This window comes from Nothoprocta perdicaria, unplaced genomic scaffold (genome assembly GCF_003342845.1).
Source record: "Nothoprocta perdicaria isolate Ctin4 unplaced genomic scaffold, notPer1 scaffold_6, whole genome shotgun sequence".
Lineage (NCBI taxonomy): Eukaryota > Metazoa > Chordata > Aves > Tinamiformes > Tinamidae > Nothoprocta > Nothoprocta perdicaria.
Genome location: NW_020455865.1, coordinates 7,336,372 through 7,358,442, shown reverse-complemented (window position 1 = coordinate 7,358,442; position 22,071 = coordinate 7,336,372). Strand labels below are relative to the sequence as shown.

Sequence of the window (22,071 nt, the reverse complement as noted above, 5' to 3'; positions counted from 1 at the left end):
CTTATGTTATAAAGGAGGCCAAAAAAATAAATAGATTAGAGCATCTTTTGGGGGGAGGGAAATCAGTGGGTCTGAGTCTTGGAGAGAGCTGGGGGGGTGTTTTGTTTTTTTGTTTTGTTTTGTGTGTGTTTTTTTTTAAGAAGAAAAAAAATAAAGGGAAGAAAATCCAGCAGAGAAAAGAAGAGAGAGGAATTCCAGCTGTGGAGGAATAAAGGAGAAGAAGACAGATAGAGGAGGAAGAACAGAGAAATACATTTCAACCAAGAAGGAGTTTTGCTTTATTTTATTTTTTTTAAGAGAAAAAAAAATCTATAAGCAGGAAAAAGAAAGAAAAAAAAAGGAAAAAAAAAAAGAAAAGAAAAAGCAACTGAGAAGGGTTATAAAAAGAGCAAATACCAAGAAGGGTGAACAAGAGAAGAAAGTCAAGGCAAGGAGGAGCCCAAAGCTGGCAGATCGGGAGGATTTGCAGGGGAGAAGGGGGGGGAAGATTGGAAATGCAGCTCTGGAGTTTGCTGCTGCCTCTTGCGCTTCTCTGTACAGCCCTAGCCAGTGGACCCGAATGTGGGATGGACGAGCGCTCCCGCAGGGCAAGAAGGGACACCAGGCACACCCGCCAGCTCCGCTCCGCTGCCCCGGGCACCTGTGCCACCAGGTTAGCCCGAGGAAGGCGCTCCACAGCTGCTCGGGAGCCTGGGCATGTCCCCCGCAGGAGGCAACAGCGGGAGGCAGAGCACGAAGAGGAGTCCCTTACCCCAAGCAAGGCGCTCTATTTCACTGGACAAGGTGATCAGCTGCGGCTGAAAGCAGATATTGAGCTGCCCAGAGATGCCTTCACTTTGCAAGTGTGGCTGAAAGCTGAGGGAGGACAGAGATCTCCGGCTGTCATTGCAGGTAGGTACTTCGCTGTGCCTGTAGCCGTAGCATCCCTGTAACGTCTCGGGTGCGGGCAGAGCAGCCTGCTGTAGGCGTGCATGTGTATAGTATATGTTCATGTATAYGTAAATACATGTGTGTATGGTGCAGCATGCGTGAATGCATAGCTGCATGTGTAAACACATGCGACTGCATTTATTATGTGTATATATGGTGAAATAGCAGAGCTTGGCAAGCTGTCCGAAAGTGTATGCTCAAAGAAAAAGTTATATAAAGTTTTGCATAGGGAAATGGCAGTATCCTAAGTAGTTTCTGTATTTCTGTTTGCATGGAGTAAGATGCAAGTGAGAAAGGGAGTTCTTAATGGTAGGTTGTAAAATACTCCTCAGATTGGAAAACTGTAAGTACAGCATTTAAAAGTAGCTTGTGTGCATGTCTGACTTATGTAAAGAAATCTGTCTAATGTGTGTCTGCAAAGAAATACTTGTGTAAGGTCCCTATATGATTTCCTTCATTTTATTAGCTCTTTAATGTATTTCATTGTTACCTTTTTTAGATACTATGTTAGTGTGTGGTTTCCAAAAAGCTATAAAGGAACTTTTGGCTATTGTGAAACCTCAAATGAATCAAATGAGTTTAGAAAGTTCCCAACCCCTTGACACTCAGTTAGGGCTGGGACTAGACTGCAGCTAGAGGATGTGTTGAGTATTTTTGTCCCCTCTTAGAAATGGCAAGTGTAGCACAAATGATTGTACAGTCAAATAGCTCTACCAGGCTAAGCTGTCTGAGCTGAGAAATAATGAAGAATATTGYACTTTTCTTATTTAAATTCTAYGAGCCCATCGTGAATTTGGGTCCTCCTTTCTCCCCTGTGTTCTCTCCCTCTCCCCCTCCCTGCCGCCACCTCCTTCCCTCTCCTTGCTGTAGTGATAAAGTGCAGTGAAGTTGTCATGAAATTGGATACTTTGTGGAGGGCTACAAACACTTACAAATGACGCCACATCCATCTTTGCTCTGAAGGAAGTCATAGAAAATGGAAATGCCCTTTAAAAAAGGAAAACAAATCAAAATGAGAAACGGATGGGGGGGAGGAGGAAGAGATGTTTTACAGTTCTTTTGGCAAGGAGATTCCCTGAAAGTACAAAGTTTCCATGTCCTAGGATGCCTTAAAGAGACAGGGAGGATTTCCCCTTTCCCTTTAACTGAAGTCACTTCCTACAAGAATGCACCAGATACTTGTCATGGTGGTACCATCACCCGAGGAGCCTCAAGTGCTGCTCTTCCTTCTTTCCCCTGCCACATCCCTGTCCTTTATTTTCTTAATCCTGACCACCCCATCCTTGACCTACAGGACTGTTGTCCCTCAAGAAAGTTTCTTTGTCCTAAGGAAAACAAAAACTAAGATGAACTTAGCAATATGTTCCCTTAACTTTCTCCAATCCTATCTACTCTGCTGGCTTCTATAGAGGCAGATGTGGTGTGTGTGGCTGTCAGGGTGGGTAGGAGATGCAGGGTCTGCATTGGTCTTCCTTTTGCCTATAGGAGGACAGATAGATGAGTGATTTCATAGAAGAGGCAGAGTATTACTTGCGTTATTTCCCCTCCCTTTCTCATGCTCCACTCTTCTGTTTCCCAGTCTGAACTCAAGTACTGGATCTCAAACTGCTTCTGCTTAAAGTTAGGAAAGGTAGAGTTTGAGCTTGCATAGATCTCATCATTTGGTCAGCACAGTTGGTCAATTAATTTTTTTATATATGTTTAATCCAGCACCTCAGACACTGTGTCTGTCTCTTGTACAAATACCTGTTACTCACACAATAGCTAATCTGGACACACATACACAAAGATCATTTGTAGTAAAATGCTTTAATTGGATGGGGGAGGTTGAGTTGTTGCTTCTATAAAACACTTGACCCATTTTAGGCAGGGAAATAACATTCCACTGTTAAAAATGAAAATAAATGCCCCAGTTAGCACCATAAACCTTGTTGCTCAGCTCTGGAGGACTCTTTGATTTTATTTTATTTTTAAACTTCTCCCTCCCCGCCACATACACACACTCTTGAAGAGCAGCCAGGTTTGGCTCTGTGTGTAAACACCTGGAAGAGATCCAAGAGGAACTTACTTGGAGTATCCTCCACACACTACAGCCTCCCAGACCTGCAGCAAGCTTAGGGAGAGATTACACTCCCCTCAATGAGGAAATCAAGGGTTCTGGCTGCCAAAATACTTGGCTTTCTCATTTTCACTGTTTGGGCTGTGACAGACTGAGAAGCCCTGTTCTGCCATTGGAGCTGCGTCTGTGGGACCCCACTGAAATCAAAGGCTCTTCTGGTTGCTAAAATGCAGGGCAGGGACAGGGGCAAATTTGCTGATGGTGTGAGAAGCGAGTTTATTCCCAACTTCCATCCCAGATGGGAGGAGGGAAATTGTGTGTTTGTATGGGTCTGGATTGACTGGAAAACACCTCATTTGGGGGTCCTTTCTGTATCTTCATCTACTTTTTACCTCCTCCCCTCTACCTCTCCTGGCTGCTTCTTTCAGTCTCTCCTTGAGGCTCATCTCAGGTCATTTAAGTAGTAGTTGTGAGTGATATAGGAGCCAAAAGCATTGCCTGTAAAGGAAGACTGTCTGTCTTTTAAAGACCTCATGTAGAATCTGTGTAGTTACGAGCTTCTATGTTTGAGCCTTGTTTCAAAGGAACTCTTCTGCTATTCTAGGCTACGGGAGTTTCTGTTTCTTTCTGGAGCCAACTTTCCTTACGTCACSCTTTGCTGCAATATTCAATTTGTTTTCATAAATGGCTAATTTTACAGCGCTGTTAAGCGGGTTCGTCACTGCACTGGGCCATGCCCTGTCTCTAATGACAGGCAGTCTTTGGTGCCAGGTTTTGCCAATTTTCACACTGCTTGGCACTGATGTTGTTGCTGCGCTGCTTGACTTCACTGATATCTGTTCTGGCATTTGTCAGGGAAAGCTGTTGGGAAACAAGAAGTCTGACCCATTGATCTGTGTTACGCAAAAGCTCAGAAGCATTTTCGGAGCTGAGCTGTGCTTAATTTCTGCAGCTCCCGTGGTGTGACTCGCACTGTGCGGGCAGTTCTCAAGCGGCGTGTTCTTGGGTCACTCCCTGGGCCACACAGTTCTTGGACAAACACTACCTACCACACAGCACAGTACATCCCTCTTGCACATACACACATGTACACGTGGTATTAATCATGCAAGTTTGCACGCTTTCCAGGATAGAGTCTTCAAATGCTTCTCTAGCTGTGAAGAAAAGGGTTAAAGTCCAGACTGTAGTGGAGTTAGATAATACACATGCCATGCAAAATAAGACACTTCAAAGCACCATTGACCTTGCTTCTGTTGTAATCAAAGATATTTCAGTTCTACTGTGGAAATGCAATTCCAGCCTAAGAAAAAGGATCCTCTAGAGTCCCTGTCAGTGTGTTTTCTTCTAAAAGCTCAGGAATGGGATAGATCATGTTTTCAGAGAAATGAGATGTTGACTCTTTACTAGCTGAGAAGAGTGTGATGAATGATCGGCAGCRGGAGCCAGAGCAAGAAGGCATGCCTCCTCTGAAGAGTGAAAGTTATTTGTGTTTTGTTTTGTTTTGTTTTTTTCCCTCCCTGATTCATTCTCCTCTGTCTCTCTATTCCCCTGTCTGCCAACAGAGAGCACGATCCCAACTTAATAAAGCTTCATATGTAAGGGAGTGCCTATGTTTTCCCAGCTTCGGTCCTCGCTGAAAGTAAAATTGCATCAGAATCCGAAAGGGAAGAAATGCCAAAATCAGCAGAGTGGAGCTCACTTAAAGACACAGACCGTGTATAWAACGGACTGAGAAATGTCTGTGTCAGGAACCCAATAATTGGGCAATTATGAAGATAATGTAAATGACACTACAGAGGTCTGTTTGCGGGATTTGAGAACTTGCATTTAGTTTTGGTGTTCATTTAATTTCCTCCTATAGGTTTTGAATCTGTTACTGAATTAATACAGTTCAAGCAGAATCAGTGAGCTGGGTCCTGTCCCAGGGAGCTGAGACTCTTGGCAGGTATCCTAGGAACTTGAGTAACTCTTCAATATAGATTTTACATCAATATTTATTAGCATTAAAATAATAACTGGGTAGATAATGTGGTAGTTTCTCTTCTTTGGTAGCTTGTTATCTTTTAACTGAAGTTTGGGGATTGATCTTTAAGAAAATGAAAGATGAGAGAACATCTGAGTCAAATGTAGCAGTTTCTAGTTCTGTCATTTAATTAGGGGGCTCACATATGCCCAGATACTGGAGTGATGGGCATGATGCAGAGAGGAGAATAACTGTTGGACAGCTGTGGGTGGTGCAGTGCCCTGCTTCTCTTCGTGGCAGCAACGACACGGCAAGCAATAGAAGTTCAAACACCTATGCTGATGGTCTTTCAGGGTGCCTAGACACTGATACGCTGCTCCTAAAGATTATAGGAGAGCACAGGAGCAATCCAGTGTGATTTTCCCTGCAGAAGGGTTCAGATGATTAGGCATTTGATGRCTATGAATCTGGATAAGTCATGACAAATAGGCCGCTGTGCAGATAGGACACAGCCCATTTCTTACTGAACGTTCATATTTGGATGTCTCAGTTTCCTCATCCTGCAGGAGCTGGGACAGGATTTGAAAACTAGAGTGAGGAAAAGAATTTTTCTTCTCTTGAGGCTYTCAGTTTCAATCTGCCTTGTTCCTTTAAAAAGCTAGAGACTAGAGTCAGAACAACACAGTGAGGATAACTTTTTTTTTTCTTTAAAGCACTTACATGTGGGCTGCTCTAATCAATAAAGTGGTAATAAAAAAGAAGGAAGTTAGACTTTTTATGTGTGAGGGATGGTAAATTTAGATTCCTAAATAACATATGGCTATTCTGCAGGCACTGTGATTTTTCACAAGCTGAGTTGGCCTCTCCAAGTTTCATTTAGGCCTGATTTATTTCAAGCTAGCCCATGTTTCAGTTAGAAAAGCTTGCAGGAAGCAGAAAGCAGGCTTAGGGGACTATGTTTGCAGAGAGACCTGGAATGGGGCTCTCCACAGGGATTCAGGGAAAAAGTCTGGAGAAGCAGAGAGGGAAAGCCTAAGCAGTGGGCTTGAGGAGAAGCCTGTGGAGCCCTTGTTACCCTGTGGATTTGCCGAGAGGCAGATCCAGCTCCAAGAAAGCTTCTCTCCGGAGAGGGCCCTGCTTGGCCTGTGGAGTGCTGCACACAGCGGAGGGGACCCAATGCTGCTAGCTGGAGAGCAATAGCTGCTGCCAGCACCTGCTGTGCGCGACGCCGGGTGCTGGTCACAGTCTTAAGTGAGGGATTTGCTTTAATCCTCAGTCCCTAAGGTCTCACTCAGCATCTCAGTGGTTGAGACCCTGACCCCAAACCACTTCATGAAGGTAGGTGACTGATATTTCTCATTAATAACAGGACAAGTTGCTTTCTCTTYTAAAAGCGGGGCACAGGAATTTGATCATGTTTTTCCCACATCATGGCTTCTTAGGCTCGTTTGCCTTTGCTGAGAATGGCAGAAATTCTCTGCCAGGAACACTGAACAACGAGGACCAGAACCCACCAGCAGATGTGAACAGCAGGGCCCATTAGTTGTGTTTCTCCTTTCTTTTCTTCTCTCATCTCACTGATAATAAGATTTTTTTGTCCTCAGGGACACAACAAATGGAGTCAGAAATATTTCTACYCAGAATAGCATTTAGTGTTTAGCACTATGTTTAGGTTAGATGGACATGTGAGCTTGAATACCTTAGATGAAGGATTGAAATCRAGTCTTCAGAATACAAGGAAGTGCCCTGGTCACTAGGATCCAACCTATTTAAAATGCAGGATGGGACCAAAGGGCCAAATCACGTGAGAACAGCAATTTGGTTGTGAAATGCYTTAGAAGGGGTCCTGCTGCAGCATAGCAAGGACAAAGATGCCAAGCTCCCAAGGCTTGATGCAACCAAGGTTCATTCTGAGACCTCTTTCTGAGGAGCTGTACAGTACAAATGCTGCAGGACCTGGTATTTAGGTGCTTTCAAGACCATTTGCTGAGCACTTTTGCCTTTGATTTTGGTTGTTCACACTGGCCTGTCCCAGAATAAAAAGCCAAACTGTAATGACTTTTTTTTTTCCAAAAAGATATATTGGAAAAAAAAAAAAAAACCCTTTAGTGACTGAAGTCAGCTGAAATGGTCTCATATAATAGTTTTGCCTCCAGTTTTAGCCTTTGTTTGTTCAGGTCCTCATTTCTTGTCTTTGATAGAAATTATAGGAGCAAAGACATAGAAGGGACCCCCTGGGTTGCCAGATTCAGCCCTTTTCAGTGAGACGGATATAATATTATATAATTAGTCCAAGCATTCACAGAATATTCACATTGTATGTTCTGATATAGCGCAGGCCACAGATCTTTAGCTGAGTCTAAAAGTCATTGCTATAATATAGGACAGGAGGGGAGAGGGACAGACTAACAGTTCTTAAGAACCTCAAAATGCAAGGTATTGCTTTAGAAAATTGTTAACTATGAGAAAAATATCTTCTTTTAAGCTTTTTATTTATATATATACGTATTTTTTAAATCAGGCATTTTGACGATTGTGAAACGTATATTGAAATTTTAGTTAGAATATGTGCCCAGACTGATCCTTTTCCACAGATAGTCTGTTTTGATTAATTTATTTTTTTCCTAGAAAACATACTTGGTCAAACGTTTCCCATTCTTTTCTGATCTTAGTCTGTGTACCAGTTCCTAGATGTCATCATAGTATGACTGAATATATTCACTTGTTACAGAGGTACGTCTTTAAATCTTATGAAAGTGCATCAGAAAAGTCATTTCCTTGCCTTAGGTTAGATGATTTGTGGATGTGRTTCTTTGTTTCAGCTTTCTGTGGAAAATAAATGTTTTGTTGCTTTTCTGTGCTTGTCCCTAATCTTCTCTTCATTTTCTATAATGTGAGTGTACAGGCACATACACACAAGATTTCCAAAGCATCTTTGATTTTTTTTTCCTCAGATCAATAGAGCATTTAAACTCCTGTGATGAAGGAAAGAAGCTTGTTTATTTTCCTACATATTCTGACAAAAGTGGCAGATCTTGTAAACTGTTCTGATTTAATGTTAGTGCCTATTATAGTTTGGTCTCCCTAAAGCCACATAAAGTCAAAGTATTCTTACTGTGAACAGGAGTAGAGCAAAATTCAAAAAGATGAGTTAAAAAGGGAATCAAAATCTAGCCCGGAACTTTGCATTCTGATCTGTTTATTCATAGCAGTCATAAAGAACAATTTGATTAGTCAAGAACTGCTTCGCATACATAAGTTTGCCAGCACCTAAGTGTAGGTACAGTATGTATCATAGCAAAAATGTGAACAAACATAAATATGAGTCAGATTTTCCCTTGGTGAGAAGGAGGATGGATTCATGGTGTTAGAATTACAGAAGTAACATGTATATGATCTTAAACCTATTCAAGATCATGGGAAAATGCCATTTACTTTGGTAGACTTAAGCTCTGATTTAGGAGAATTTTGAATCCATCATGTGCAGCTCATATTCTTCCATGGTCTTTGCACTAACATCCATTATTTTGCTGTTCTGTCTTGCTTTGGATATTGAAGTCAAGCAAGAAGAGAAAAAATATGAAGCCTTAATGTCAGAGAAATTGGCCTGGGGAAGGGGATATGTTTATTTTAGATGTTTTCACTATAATCCAAATCCAATCTTTGGCTTGTGTCTCTTTCAGACTTTTTTTTTTTTTTTTTCAGGATTAAAATGAATACTTATTCAAAAGATGATCTCCATTTTTCTGTTTTGATAAGTGGTCTAAGTGTGCAACTTTTCTATCCAGTCCCTCCACACTCTCTTATCACTATTGTATTCTTAGTGTTCTTGATTCCCCCTTCTTTCCTGTCTTCAGCTAGGGAGAATTAGTCTGTTTCCTTCCTCCCTAGCAAGCAAGCRTTGTTCCATTGATAACCATGAGCTCTCTGAAGTTCTGTTCCTCTTCCAGCACAGGAGGGTAGCATCCCCACCTCACAGATGAAGGGTAACCCCTGGGTTGGCAGCTAAGACCTAGACCTTCAGCCAACCTTTGTGCAAAATACTACAGGAGCAGCAGATAAGAAGTCTGTGTGTTTGTGCGCTTTCTCAAGCATATGCTTATGCATATTTTCCAGGAATTATTGATATTGTTCTGTTTAATAACCATCTGAGTGGTACACAAACAAGGAGTGTGCAGTTGTTCTCACTGATAGGGCAGTGGGGGTGAACTGAAACCACAAAATATCTGGAACTGGCCTGGTGAAAAAGGTTCTAAGACATATGATACCAGCTCATGGAAGCAAAATAATTGGTGTTAGAGAAGAAACCCACTCTGTTCCTTGCTGATTAAGACCTAGGGTCTGTAGGTTTTCCTTGAGTCTTCCTTTTGAGTGATATTTAGGGACCTTTTATCTCTTCTCCTTCCTCATTTCTGCTGTGTTTTTTCTTTCTTTTCCTTATCTAATTTATTGTCTCATTATTTGCTTTAAATCACTTTCCCACATGGATTTCTCTGCTCTGACCCATCTCTGACCCTCTCTCATCTGATTCCTGGGAGTTTTCTGCTGTCATGGAATTGGGAGAAGAGGCCTGCACCAGACACCATGCATAAGCTGCAGGCTCCTTTTTTTCCTCGTTTTCTTCATTGCCTATTCTTTGTTGTTTTGGAAACATATTCACAAATATCAGTGCATTGGATTGAGGAAAGAATTCTTATTGATTTTTTTTTTTTGTTTTATTTAAGACAGAAAGRGGACGAGATGGAAAGGAAAGGCTATTCACTATTACTGGTTTGTCTTAGTGTTGAATGTTGGTTATTTTGCTTCTGTTCTAACGTATTCTAGTGTTTTTATTATTGCAGTAAGATTGTGCTTTGCGGCCCTGAGCATTATCTCAAAGAAACTTTCAAATGGCGATCATGAGTTTCTAAGGTATRGAAGATCATTGTCCTCTAAAATGGGAAATAGAGGAGATAATCCGATGTCAGAGATGTGGCAGCATGTCGGTGACAGAAGTGGCAGCAGTCCACAGACTTGGCCTCTTGTTAAACTCTATATAGTGGTGATCATGGGTACTCCTCAGCCTGGATTGTCCTCCATTTGAAGACAATGTACTCTCAATCCTGTAATATTTTTCTTGTAGCTGTTCATGGTTCTTTAATGGGTTACTACAGTGCATGGTGCTGAGCTCGTAGTGTGATTATGGACTCTTCTACCTGGTCTCATGCCCTAGCAACATAGAGGACAAGTGACAGAAGGAGACCTGTTGGCATTTGAGACATGAGCTATTTCGAAATGGTCTTGAATTTAACACCTTTGACCCAAGCATGCTCATTATGTTTGAAAAATTACAAATTATTTTATTTCTGAAAATAGAAAGTATATGGTCTTGTATATGGGAGAGAAAAGCAAATCTTACTCGGGACTCTCAATTCAGACTGTTATTTATATTTGAATATTTTGATGGTTTTGGTAATTAATATTACCAYTAATTAATGTATTCCCTTGCAAAAACAGCTTGTAAAACATGTATATTGTAACTGCTAAGCATCTTGATGTGCTGAAAATCTGGCCGCAGATAGCTTAGGGTGTTAATTAAGGGCAAAACAATTCGTTCACCACATAGATGTGGATCAGGTGAGTGGTTGCAGAGGGGCTTTGCACACCACATGTTAGAGCCCAAATAACAGCTGACTGTTTTGGGGAGGGATCATCATCCGGTACATGTGCTCACAGTTAAACAACTGCTGTTTCTGTTGATAGCATCAACAGGGAAGCTCTGCATCCTATGATCTGCACAAGTTGTATTTTGTTCTGAGGTCCGCAGCATCTGTGCTTGAAAAGATTGAGGTGTTAGCATTGAACTCTGAAGCTTGCATTACTGCAGTTTYACCTTGCATCTGTCTGGTGGAAGAACAGAGCAGCCTTCTCTCCAAGGTCAAAACTGCATCTTTCAACAGTGATAATTTAATGAAAATCATTTCCAGTGTAAACTCAGCAAGAATTGAAAGCCTCCTGTGCTGGAGCTCATGAATGGAGATGTTCAGGGAGGAAAAAGAGCACTGGGASAGAAAGCAAATGTTAACTAAATGTATTACGCACAGGATTTTGAAACATGTACTTGGCAGAGGGAAGGGTAAGCAGTACAAGCCAGATTCTGTTGTCGAGCTCACCAGTGTAAATCTAGAGTAACTCCTTTGGACAGGAAGTGAGGGGAGGCTGCTCCAGACCAGTGAACATGTAGGAGAATTTGAGTGCAGACAATGGGGAAAATGAACAAGCTGACAAGTGGATGCCATGGAGAACAATCTGCAACCTCTGCTGCTGCTGTAGGTGGTTTAGTTTGGGTGTGTAACGTTATGGTGGGAAAAGTTTGGACAATGTGGGGTTGTTTTCACTTCTCAGAGCATTTTTTACATACACCTMTTGTATTTCTTGTAGCTTGTAAAATTAGTCTGTATACCATTTTCAAAGTGAACTCTTTGTGTTTCAAGCAACAAACACTTTTAAACTCTCTTCTCTGGTCTTGTTGGCCTAAACTCATTATTTACCTCCTCCTCTACTGTCCTACGTCCAGGAATAATATCCCCTCATCTGTTTATTTAAAAAAAAAAAAAAAAAGACTTCTGAGGAAGTTCAGAGGAAAAAAAGTCAATTAATGAAAATCAACCATACAATCAGGGCCGGTCTGTGGGCTGGACCTAGAAGGGTTGCTGGATGTTTCCTACTACACATCTGCTTATAGGAATTTCTCTGATGATGTCTTTTTTTCTTCTTTTCTCTCTGTCATGGCAAACATAGAAAAAAGAGCGGGTCAAGTTCTAGAGTCACTTCATTTTAAAATAATGATCAGCCTGGACTCTATTCAGGAACACAAGCAAGGAGACTAACTCAAATGAACCTGCAGAATGTCCTTCTCAGAAGTCCACTGATTTTCTTTCTTCTTAAAAAAAAAAAAAAAAATCTAGATCCAGACTCCTGACAAACTATTTATTGCTTTTGAGTTGTGCAAAGGCTATAAAAATGTAAAAGGACTGAAATAACTCAAAGGATGATGTTCCTGCTTCATGAAACTCCTGTTTGAGCAAAAGGCTGATGTGTCTGGTCTTGCACCTTTCTTTCACAGATGTGCCAGTGCAAGGATGCAGGAGTGAGCAGGAACCAAGCAAGCAAATAGCTCTGGGCTCTGCAGTCACCATGAACTCTGGAGCTAGGAGCAGACAGGCATGCTAATGGTGCTCTCTGCCCGAAAACATGGAATATTTTAGCTTGCCCCAGGTAGCACCTCTTCTGATGCAGGGAGAGCGCAGGCAAAAGTCYATTTTCTTTTCTTCTGGATTGTGCCTTAAAATACTGCATATTGGTGATCTCAAGCAGGAATTGGAACTATTTGTTTCCATGATGTCTGACAGGCAGCATGCCCTGGATGGCAATTCTAGATGGCATATTTCAGGAAACATTCCCGCTGCATATTCCTAGGGTAGAGCAGTTGCTAATTTTTGTGATATCATAAGGAAGAACACTGTGAAAGCGAGTTATTAATGTACATGGCACCGTGAATAGTTGTAATGAGTTGATGTGACTTCAGCGTTAGAGCTGCTGAAATGACATCCCAGTCTGGATTTGGAAAAGTGCTGATTTTGTTCTTTGAGATCTGGGTGAAAATATATGAACATCTGGCAAGAGAAGCAATCCTCAAGGTAGACATTTTAGACATTTGGAGTAGAAGTGTTCTCTCCAGTTCAATAGATGTGAAAGCTCTGGTTTTGAAACATTAGACGTACTGCAAAATGTTTCTAGTGCAAATAGAATCTCTGTGCCTTCAAATGTGATGGTTTAAAATAGTCTTACCTGTTGCTTCTTTTTGAAAAAGGGGTTTCTTTTATTGTACAAATATTTTCTGGCATGTAATTTATAGCCTTATCTGGGGGACTGTTTGAGTGTGATCTCTCCACCSCAACAAGGGGAAGACAGGAGTGATATTTCAGAACTCAGAATTCTGTATTTCAGCATGGGCAAAGTTTATCAGTTGTTGCACCATCTCTGTGCCCTTGAATAGATTAAAAAAAAAAAAAAAAAGGATGGGAAGAAGGAAAATGTAATTGGTCTTATTTATACTGGTGAGCTTTCTTGAGCACATCATTCTTGCCCTTTGAAGAGCTCTGGATTAATGAGTTGCCAAGTACCAATGTATTTTCTACATGTGTTTGAGCTAGGGAAGATTGGAATTCCCTAAAGTCCTCTTGCTAGAGATGGTTTAATCAAATGGGCTGTTTACATTCTGTGTCTCACTAGAGGTAATGCCCAGACTGGGCTGGTCTTCAGCTGTACACCATATACTATGGTTTTTTCTTTATTTGTTTTTTAAGCATCAGCATACCACCAGTTTTCCTGGGAGACAGCTGTATCCAAACACCTGCAGGCTCTGTGGAGCAGGCCAGAGAGGGATGTGGGAAGCAACAGCAGATGGATCTTGCAGAGGCAACATGCTACTGCCGGGGTCTGGGTTTCTTCTCTGACCTGGCTTCTGTGGGGCAGGGATCTCAGCAGAGAAGGGTGACCAGGGCACTTGTGGAGACTAGACACCTCCTAGGAGCTGCAAGAAGCTAAGCACTGAACCACATTCCCTCTGCTTCAAGCATTGACTGCACAGCAGAAAAACAAGGACCTTTATGTCCCTGACTGTGCTTTTTTTTTTTTTTTTTGTCACATTGAGAGGGCAAAACTGTAGTTTGGCAACGGTTCGTCTAACAGTTTCTGTGCTCTCACCCTTAAAAAAGCAGTAAGTGAAATGGGGGGCTATGTTTCTAATGAGAGAGAGTGGAAAGGCGAGGATCCTTCTTCCCACCATCYCACATCTTTCACCTTCCTTCCTCAGTGTGACCATCTCTTCTGCCTGTATCAAGAAATCAGCACGCAGTTGCACAACTGTATGTCTGAAATGGGCCATAAACTTAAGAGTCAGGATCTAAACTTGTTTTCAGATTTTTTTTGTGTGTGTGTCCTTTGGTGTCTCTGGAAGTGATGTATTTCCTCCCCCCATGCACAGGAACTTCAGTGCATTATTGAGGAGGATGAACGTAAGTAGGCAATGTGGACAACATTCTCGCAAACCCRAGCCATACAACCAGCTGTTCGGCAGGGATGTTATTTATTGAGAGCTGTCAATGTGTTCAACACATGGTGTCCTTTGCACTAACAAGCTCACAGGCCGCCTTGTGAGGTTGCTCTAATACTTGTCAAACCCTGGTGACAGAGCAGGCTTGAAGAGGCACCCAGTTTCATGAGAAAGTTATTAGAAGAGCATTACAATAGACATTTTGTAAGAAAAAGGGGGAAAAAAAAAGAGAGTGGCTGACAGAGAGAATACAGGCAGTTGCAGAAGGTATAGGTTGCTTTTTGCTGGTGGTTTCAGGAGGAGAACAGAGTAATAAATTGCTCTCAGCAATGAATTAGATGCTTTTGAGAGAAAAAGAGTGTTTGGGCAATAATGAAACTGCTTTGTGAGAGTAMGACAGGCTGCTTTCTTTACTAATTAAACTAATGTGGCAGAGTGGTGGGAGGTGCACAGGTTGCTTGAGGGTGCTTTGCAGCTGCTTGTAGGTGCCTTCAATGCCTTCCMTGTCCCTTCCATCTGTAAAGATGGGATAATGGCTCTTAGCAGCCCTCAGAGAGCTACTGTGTGTTAGCATAAGGTAATAACAGCAGTGCCAGCGCAGTGCTCTGATTGGGTATGGTGCTGTAAATGGCAAATGCCCCTCTGTTACACCAGTAAAAAAAGATATGTGTAGGCAAAAAGTCCCCTTTGCCAGAGTTGTGTTAGATTCCTGCAGTGCTGTGCTGCTACAGAGAGATAACATGGGTTATGGAATACCTAAGAGAGAGCAGGAGGCAGATCTTGCCAATCTCCTTTTTATCTCTTTCTCCTATCTTTTTCTCTTGACTTGTGGAAGCTCGTATTCATTTGTATCACAGGTATTTATTTTCCCATGCTGAAAAACAGAGATGTTGCTTGAACAGTGTGACTCTGGCCACATTCCCTCTTATTCAGCACAATGCAATCTTGGCTCTTTACTAGTTAATATTATCTGTCAACAACCTGAAAGAAAACATAAAATCAGTGCTGATAAAATTTGCAGATGTTGCAGAGTTCAGGGAGTGGTAAACAATGACCAAAACAGGACTCTCATTTGGGTGTTTTCATAAATTGAGAACATGCAAACAGTATGCATTAGAGTAAAGCCAAGTGTGAAGTCATACATATAGAAAGACAGGAGGTGGGTCATGCTTAAAGGATGGGTGGTGGGGGAAGGTCTTTCACCTGGAAGCTGAATGTGGAGGAGTGACCCTCTGTTAGGATAGATAAATGTGAACTGCTAATGTGATGCTCTGGCCAAAGGTTTAGAGTCATCCTTGGCTATGTAAACAAGGAAGTATCAGTGGTGGGGAGGTTATGTTACCCTTGTATTGACACTGAGGTGAATCCTGCTGAAGTACTTTGTCCCGTTCTCATTTTCACCATTTAAAAATCATGTCATACAAGCAAGGATTTAGAGAAGAAAAGAAAAAAGAATAATTATGGGATTTATAACAAGTTTTAAAGAAATCAGTTCAAGAAGATTAAGAGGTGACTTGACTGTCATGATCTTTAAGTACATGTTTGGGGAACATTAATCTGATAATTGAAAGGTAGAAATCTGATAGAAGAGGATATGAGTAAATCCAGTGAATACACATGGAAGCTAAGTAACTTCAGAACAGAAAGGAGACGTGGTTTTTTTTTAGACATGAGAGTAATCCCTCATTAGAAAAAAAACTTCCAAAGTGTAGTGATGGAATGTCCTTCACCAACAAGTTTTAAATCATATTAAATCATTATTCAGTGTTTTTCTAAGTGACAMATTCTTCTTCAAAGAGGAAATAATTCAGTGCTCACCATATTGTATCTGAGTGCTTGTAAGTCACTTGGGGACTTTTCAGCCACTACTGCAAAATGTAGTTGAATCCAAGCAGTAAAGTGCAGGTAGCACTAGGATACTGACTTCAAATCCTTTATTTTTTTCACTGTTTCTTYGGATTCTTCCTGACACTGGTAGGATATTTATAATCAACATAACATTTCTAGATCTTTGATGGGACTCCTGGGTATCAGTTTGGTTAAGCTGTCTGGCCCAGAGTCTCATATGATGCTGCTAATCTTATTTAGAAGGCATTCTCACCATTACCCTGAAGGTTTTCCTCAGCAGTGGCTCTGCTTTCCCCTTTCACTGCCAAGACTACTGTGTTTGTCTAAAGGGCAAGATCAAAATCTCTTCTCATTGAAGACAATAGAATTTTGCTGTTGATTTCAGCAAGGCCAAGAATTTGCCTCCAGAATATGATCTTCAGGGAGCAAATGTAAGGTCTCCTGCCAGAAGCTGGACATTGACAATGTCAGGAATATGAAGTTAATGCAGGCAACATCCATTAAAAACAAGCAAGTGAAGAAGCAGAGAATAAGCTTGGGGTGACTTCTGCTTGTCAGCTCTTTGCTATGTGGTCCCATCCGGGCAGAAGAGCAGCCCAGAAGGGTWGGGAGACTGGATGCTGAAGTAACCTATTCCTGAGACACTGATCAAGCTGCAAACGGAGGCTAGAACAAAGATCCAGTGACAGTAATTAGGCAAAAATCTCAAGCGCTTGAGATAGGATTTCATATCATCTGAGCCATCTCCAGTTGAGGACCTTTCTAGAAAATTCAGACTTACGCCAAGGGCCCAAAATGTATCAGTCTGYGCCCTCAACTCCATGTGCCTTTGTATACCTATGCACAGGTACACAGAAGGTAGGACATGTACAGACTACTTGGTTAATCTTCATTTCTTTGGTTACAGATTTAACCAAATGTGGAAGGGCTGAAATAACATAAGAAAGGTTGAATATATAATATTTCCTGCTGCTCAACTAAATACAAGTATTGCCAAAAATGTTCCAAGGTAGTTTTTTTCTTTTACATTTTTCTCTCAGTTCTACAGACTTGAGAAGGTCAATTACTTTTGAGAAGTATTTGACTTTGGCAATGCTTATGGAAAGCAAGCTAGCATTATGACCTTTTGGAGATTTGCCCATCACTGTCCCATCTTGTCCTTTAATAACTAAAGGCTGAATTAAGCTACAGCCTTTGGTTTAGCATGTGTGGTTGTGTTTCTGTACGTTTCTAATGCACTGCATGGATCTGTGTTAGAATTTTCTTTCAGAAGTCTATTTATTTGTACTTGTAAATCAAGCTCAGGTATTTCCAAGGGGAAAATCATGCCCAAACAAATGAAATTGGATTCAAACTGAGCAGAAAAATGGAGCTCTAAAATTATACACTTAGTATGTGGGGACTACAGTCTATCAGGAATGCATACTATAGTAGTTATATCCTATTAGAGAGGCGKTTTTTTTCAGCGAGATGTTTCCTAGAAAGCAGAAATATCTCTGTGGTTTGTGTATGGGTTTGGAACTTGTATGCGAGTATGGAGTGGGGAATCTGAGGCATGAAATAGTCATGATTAGAGAAGGCCCGGGATCCTTTTCAAAAGTGACAGCAGGAATACAGGCACATCAACTCTGTTCTGTCTGCTGTTATTGCATGCTCTTCTGTGTATTGGATTTAAGCCGTTTCTTTTAAAGTTGGTGCATTTCTCAGTTGCTTCTATTATTACAGAAAAGATACAATCTTATGGGAAAGCCAGATGCAATAAGATATTTGAGTCTGGATAAGATCTAAGCTTATTTTTGCAATAAGATACTTAATTCTCACAGAGGCCAAGACCTTGAATGGTAAAAATCAGTGTAAATGCACTGGAACTACTCAGTTTTTCACTCAGAAAATACCTACACAAGAGTGTTCTCAAATCCACATAAATAGCCAGAACTGTTTCATGTGGAAATGCCCCTCAATTACAAAGACAAATCTAAGCTATCATGATGTGATTTTTACAGTCTCCTCACAGGGTGTCCTAGTTTGCATTCATAGAAATTTTTGTTTTGTTTTTGTAGTAATGTGGATGTTGGCCTGTCTGATCCTGGAAAGGCTGCAAGGTTCTCCCCCCTCACTGGTCRTTACATTCGGTTTAGGTTCCATTAGGTTTCCCTCTTTGTTCTCCAGCCCAAACCTCCCCTGCAGGCGCACATGCCCTTCTGCAATGGCGTAAAGTCTCTTGTCCCTGCAGCTGGGAGCAGTAACTGCTCAGCTGGTTCCAGGGCAGTCTTAAAGCTGCCACAAGGGTCGGTTACAAGGGAATTTGAAAAGCAAAACAAGTTGTGTCGTTCCCTTTCAGGCCTTGATATGTATTGTGATTAGCATCCCAGCCAACCTCGTTCCTAGACCTCCACTTCTKGCTGCTCTGCATTTGTGGCCATCCAGGGGGKTTCAGAGGGCAGAACATATGGCATTTTTCCAGCGGAGCTACAGGCATGGCTACTGCTGGAGCTGATTTACCTTCAGTGCTCATCAAGCAAAAAGCACATTTTAAAAGGAAATGCCATATTGAACTCCCAGAGAGCTGATGGGTATTGTACAGGGCTGCTGATGGCACAGATGTACCCCTATTAATCCTTCCAGGACAACATTTCCTCCTGGGAAGTTGTGGCCATCCGATCTGCTCCGAGGTACACTGATCTATCTCGACCCAGTTTATGATCAGTTCTCTCTTTTGTTTGCTAAAAGGAGCCTAGGAATACCACCTTGTTTTTTAGATTGCATGAAAGTTGTGATAGTTAGGTGTTTGCCGCTTCCAAAGATACTCTGTATTTGCTCTAAAGCAACTGTCATTATTAACTATTAGAGAGGAAAGCAACTCCTTAACTAGCATGTATAAAGGTAAATAATTTCTAGGTTGGGCTTTGATGGTTAATTACTATCCCCCTAAAAGTGCAGGGAAGTGAAGGTGTGGAAACAGTGGTAACATGTGTTCCACCATGCATGTGCCTCTATCCCTGGGCACATTTGCCTGTGCATCAGGCATCCCTTCTGCTATCACAGCTTTGTATTTATGTCCCTGTTTGTAAGCACATGTGGGCTTCCTGTTGTGTGCTCATTGCCTTCATATGCGCCACTTGATATGTATTCATGTGCGTTGYGACATTCACTTTTAAAATAAGAATTGTGTCATGTTACCTTTCCGTAAATGTGAATACAGAGTGGGCTACAATAGAAAGGTTAGTTTGTAACCTTTCTGCTGATTAGTGAGCATAGATAAGATTTGAAGCCGAGAAGTACTCATGTCCCTTTTAGTCACACCAGCGAACTTACTGAAGGCTCTTCATTCCCACTGTTTTAAAGGATACCCTTGAAGGATAAATGGGTTTTCATAAATTCCAAACTCTGCTTTATAATCACTGGGTCACACTAGAATGTCGACAACTAGCAGTCCCAAAATAGAATTCTTGTCCGAATAAAATTTCATGAAAATGGTCCCTTATTTACTATGTACACCACTAATTCCCTAAAGGAACRTGCTGATGAATGCAGAGTTTATCTGGAGAAGTTAAGTAGTAGCCAAACTAAGACCAACTATACTATCTTAATACTGTCTCTATGTGTGCACATATTCTGATCATTCCTAATAATGTAGAAACATACTGATTTTCTATTTCTCCGCCAAAAATACTCTGTTGTTCTTGAGAACAAAGTAGGAGAAATGTTTTGCAGATATATAGAAAACCCTTACCCTTGTTCTCTGGAGTGTTCTTGTGTTCCTGGACTTTATAGCAGGGAATTGAAGTTTGACCCTTGCTACGGATGTGCTTTTTGCTGTCTGTGTAAAAGCCTCCCCAAACCTGACTATTAGATCATAAACAGCCACAGTTTGCTAAGCAAGTACCAGTCTCCACTGGTTCTGCAGCTTTATTGTGAAAGGCTCAGGGAGATCCAGATAAGAAGGAAACCTTCTCACTAATACCTGTTTACGCTCATACTTGTATACAATGGTGCCCTTGCAAAAGCAAGAGCACTCAGGAGATGACCATGCTGTAGCACTGCAAGGACTAAAGCCCACACATTTGTGCCATCTCATTACACAGTGTTGTGTGTTCACTTACTGCTTAAAATCCCTCACAATCTAATAATTTCTCATGAACTCCACCCTAGCAGATCTGTTTGCGATAGGCTTCTATATGCTGTTAGCAAGGATATTCTTACAATAGGCTCAGCAAAGTGCCGCTAATATGATTGTCTGTGCCAGCAGCTGCTCTGTTACAGCCTACGTTATTTTGTTATCCAAAAGGAAGGATTTATGTAATGTTCATAACTAACCAGCCACTGCAAATTCATGTTTCGTTATTTTGCCTATTCTAACCTCTGTTTGCAGGCTTCACAGTGTCTCCTTGAGCACATGTGCTAATGGGAATCTGAGAAATTGTATCGAATATACATTTAATGTAATGCTAAATGACAACAATATAAGAATTTGATATCATAGAGAGCCTTAAGCCAAAATCTCAAGTTTACATAGGCGTAGCAATATTAAATTCTGTATTTCTTCTGGATGAGCATCTTGTCTTTTGTGTCAAAATGAAAAGAACTCCGTCTTTCTGTCTTGGGTATGAATCCTATTGCATTGCTTGGGAATGATAGTATCTAGTCTGAATTCAGCTATGTTGATAGCAGCAGGAAACATCCTCTTTTTCCTTGCTTAAGTAGTATATTGCCACCTGAGCAAGTCTCAGGTGGTTAACTTCAGCCACTCCTCGTCTCAGGAGACCTCAAGAGGCCTCTTACCTATATAGTAAATGGTATAGACAGAGATGTTGTCTTAAGTACTCTGGACTTTGAATTATTTAACTATTATAGAAGGAAGCGGGATCTAGGAGAATCACAGCAAAGGAAAAGAGAGATTATTTCTCCCCTTTGTAAAACTGTATTGGGTTCAACATTTCATGATATTTCATACCATGAAATATCCAGTGCAGAACTCAAGAACTGCTCCAGTGGATCTTCGCTGACTTAACCAATTGCATGGAACATGGGGATACTTAACCCAAATCTGTCGGTTTTAATTATTTTCCTCTGGACAGATAAAAGCTTTCTATAGGTTCCTGTAGAATATTTGCTCTTTCAAGCGTTCCTCTGTGCTTTGATACTAAACGATTAAAGCATGCTAAAGAAAAAAACAGCTCCAACCTTTAGCTCCCTCTTCTTGGGCCCCCTGACTGCAGCTTTGATTGTTGACCTAAATTCCCCTTTCATAACGGAGTCCTGTCACCTCTGGTTGTAGTCTTCCAGCAAAACAGGCACAGCCAAATTTCCGAAGTGCAGGAGGCTGTTTTCCCTTCTGCCTTGCAAGGCCATACTGGGCTCTGCAGCACACCTGATGTGTTCAAACTCGAAGTGACCTTCTTCTTTCCCTTCCCCCCACATCTTGGCTCCTGGAAAGTAAAACAAAAAAAAGTCCTTTTCTTTGCTGTTGCTCAGCAAAGTATTTTTCTGAATAACAAATTAAATTCTTAGGTAATTCTGTGGCTGGGCTGATTACCAGGAAGATTGCTGTTAGCAAAATGCAAGAAACGTCACTGAAGTAACTGAGGGAGGCCTGGAGTCTGTTATTGATAATATTAAAATGGATTACAGCAGCTTGCATGGGCTACTTCGGCCTCTCTTCTTTCCAACTCTGCCCACAGAGAATGCTACTTATGTGCGACTTTAGTAGCTGCAGCCTTTAGCTGTAAGTCCCCGTTTCTCTACGGCTGCTGGTAATAAACATCTATTCCATTCTCGGCATCATGAACAATGTCTTGTGTCCTCACACAGGACTTTCTTCAGAAAATCGAGCAGCTGATGCTACATGTTGTGCTTGTACTGCCAAATGCTGTCCAGCATGTAGGGCCCGTGAGAATGCAGGTCTATTAAAATCCCTATCTGTCAGAACAAAATGGGACATAAATCTTATATTGGCCTTGGTTTAGATCCTTCAGAAAAAGGTCAGGTGTGATGAACAGTATATACTGGAGCAGTTGTGGGTCAGTAACCAAAAAGAAATATTCTTGACTTAATAATGACTTAATAATGAGATTTTCCTTGCTTAAAAAAAAAAAATACTGTGTTTCTGGTTTACTATACTTGGCTTTTGGCATTGGGCCTTTGGGGTTTAAATTTTACAGCTGTCCCCACTAT

At 41.3% G+C, this 22,071-nt stretch overlaps 1 protein-coding gene across 1 annotated transcript in view; it reads left to right on the top strand.

Annotated features, from left to right (window-relative positions):
• Positions 1 to 494: 494 nt before the first annotated feature.
• Positions 495 to 22,071, top strand: part of PAPPA (pappalysin 1) — a 180,274-nt gene continuing 158,697 nt past the window's right edge. Inside the window, exon 1 of the mRNA XM_026049405.1 lies at positions 495 to 891. Coding sequence (XP_025905190.1) covers positions 495 to 891 — 397 coding nt within the window. The remainder of the gene's footprint in view (positions 892 to 22,071) is intronic.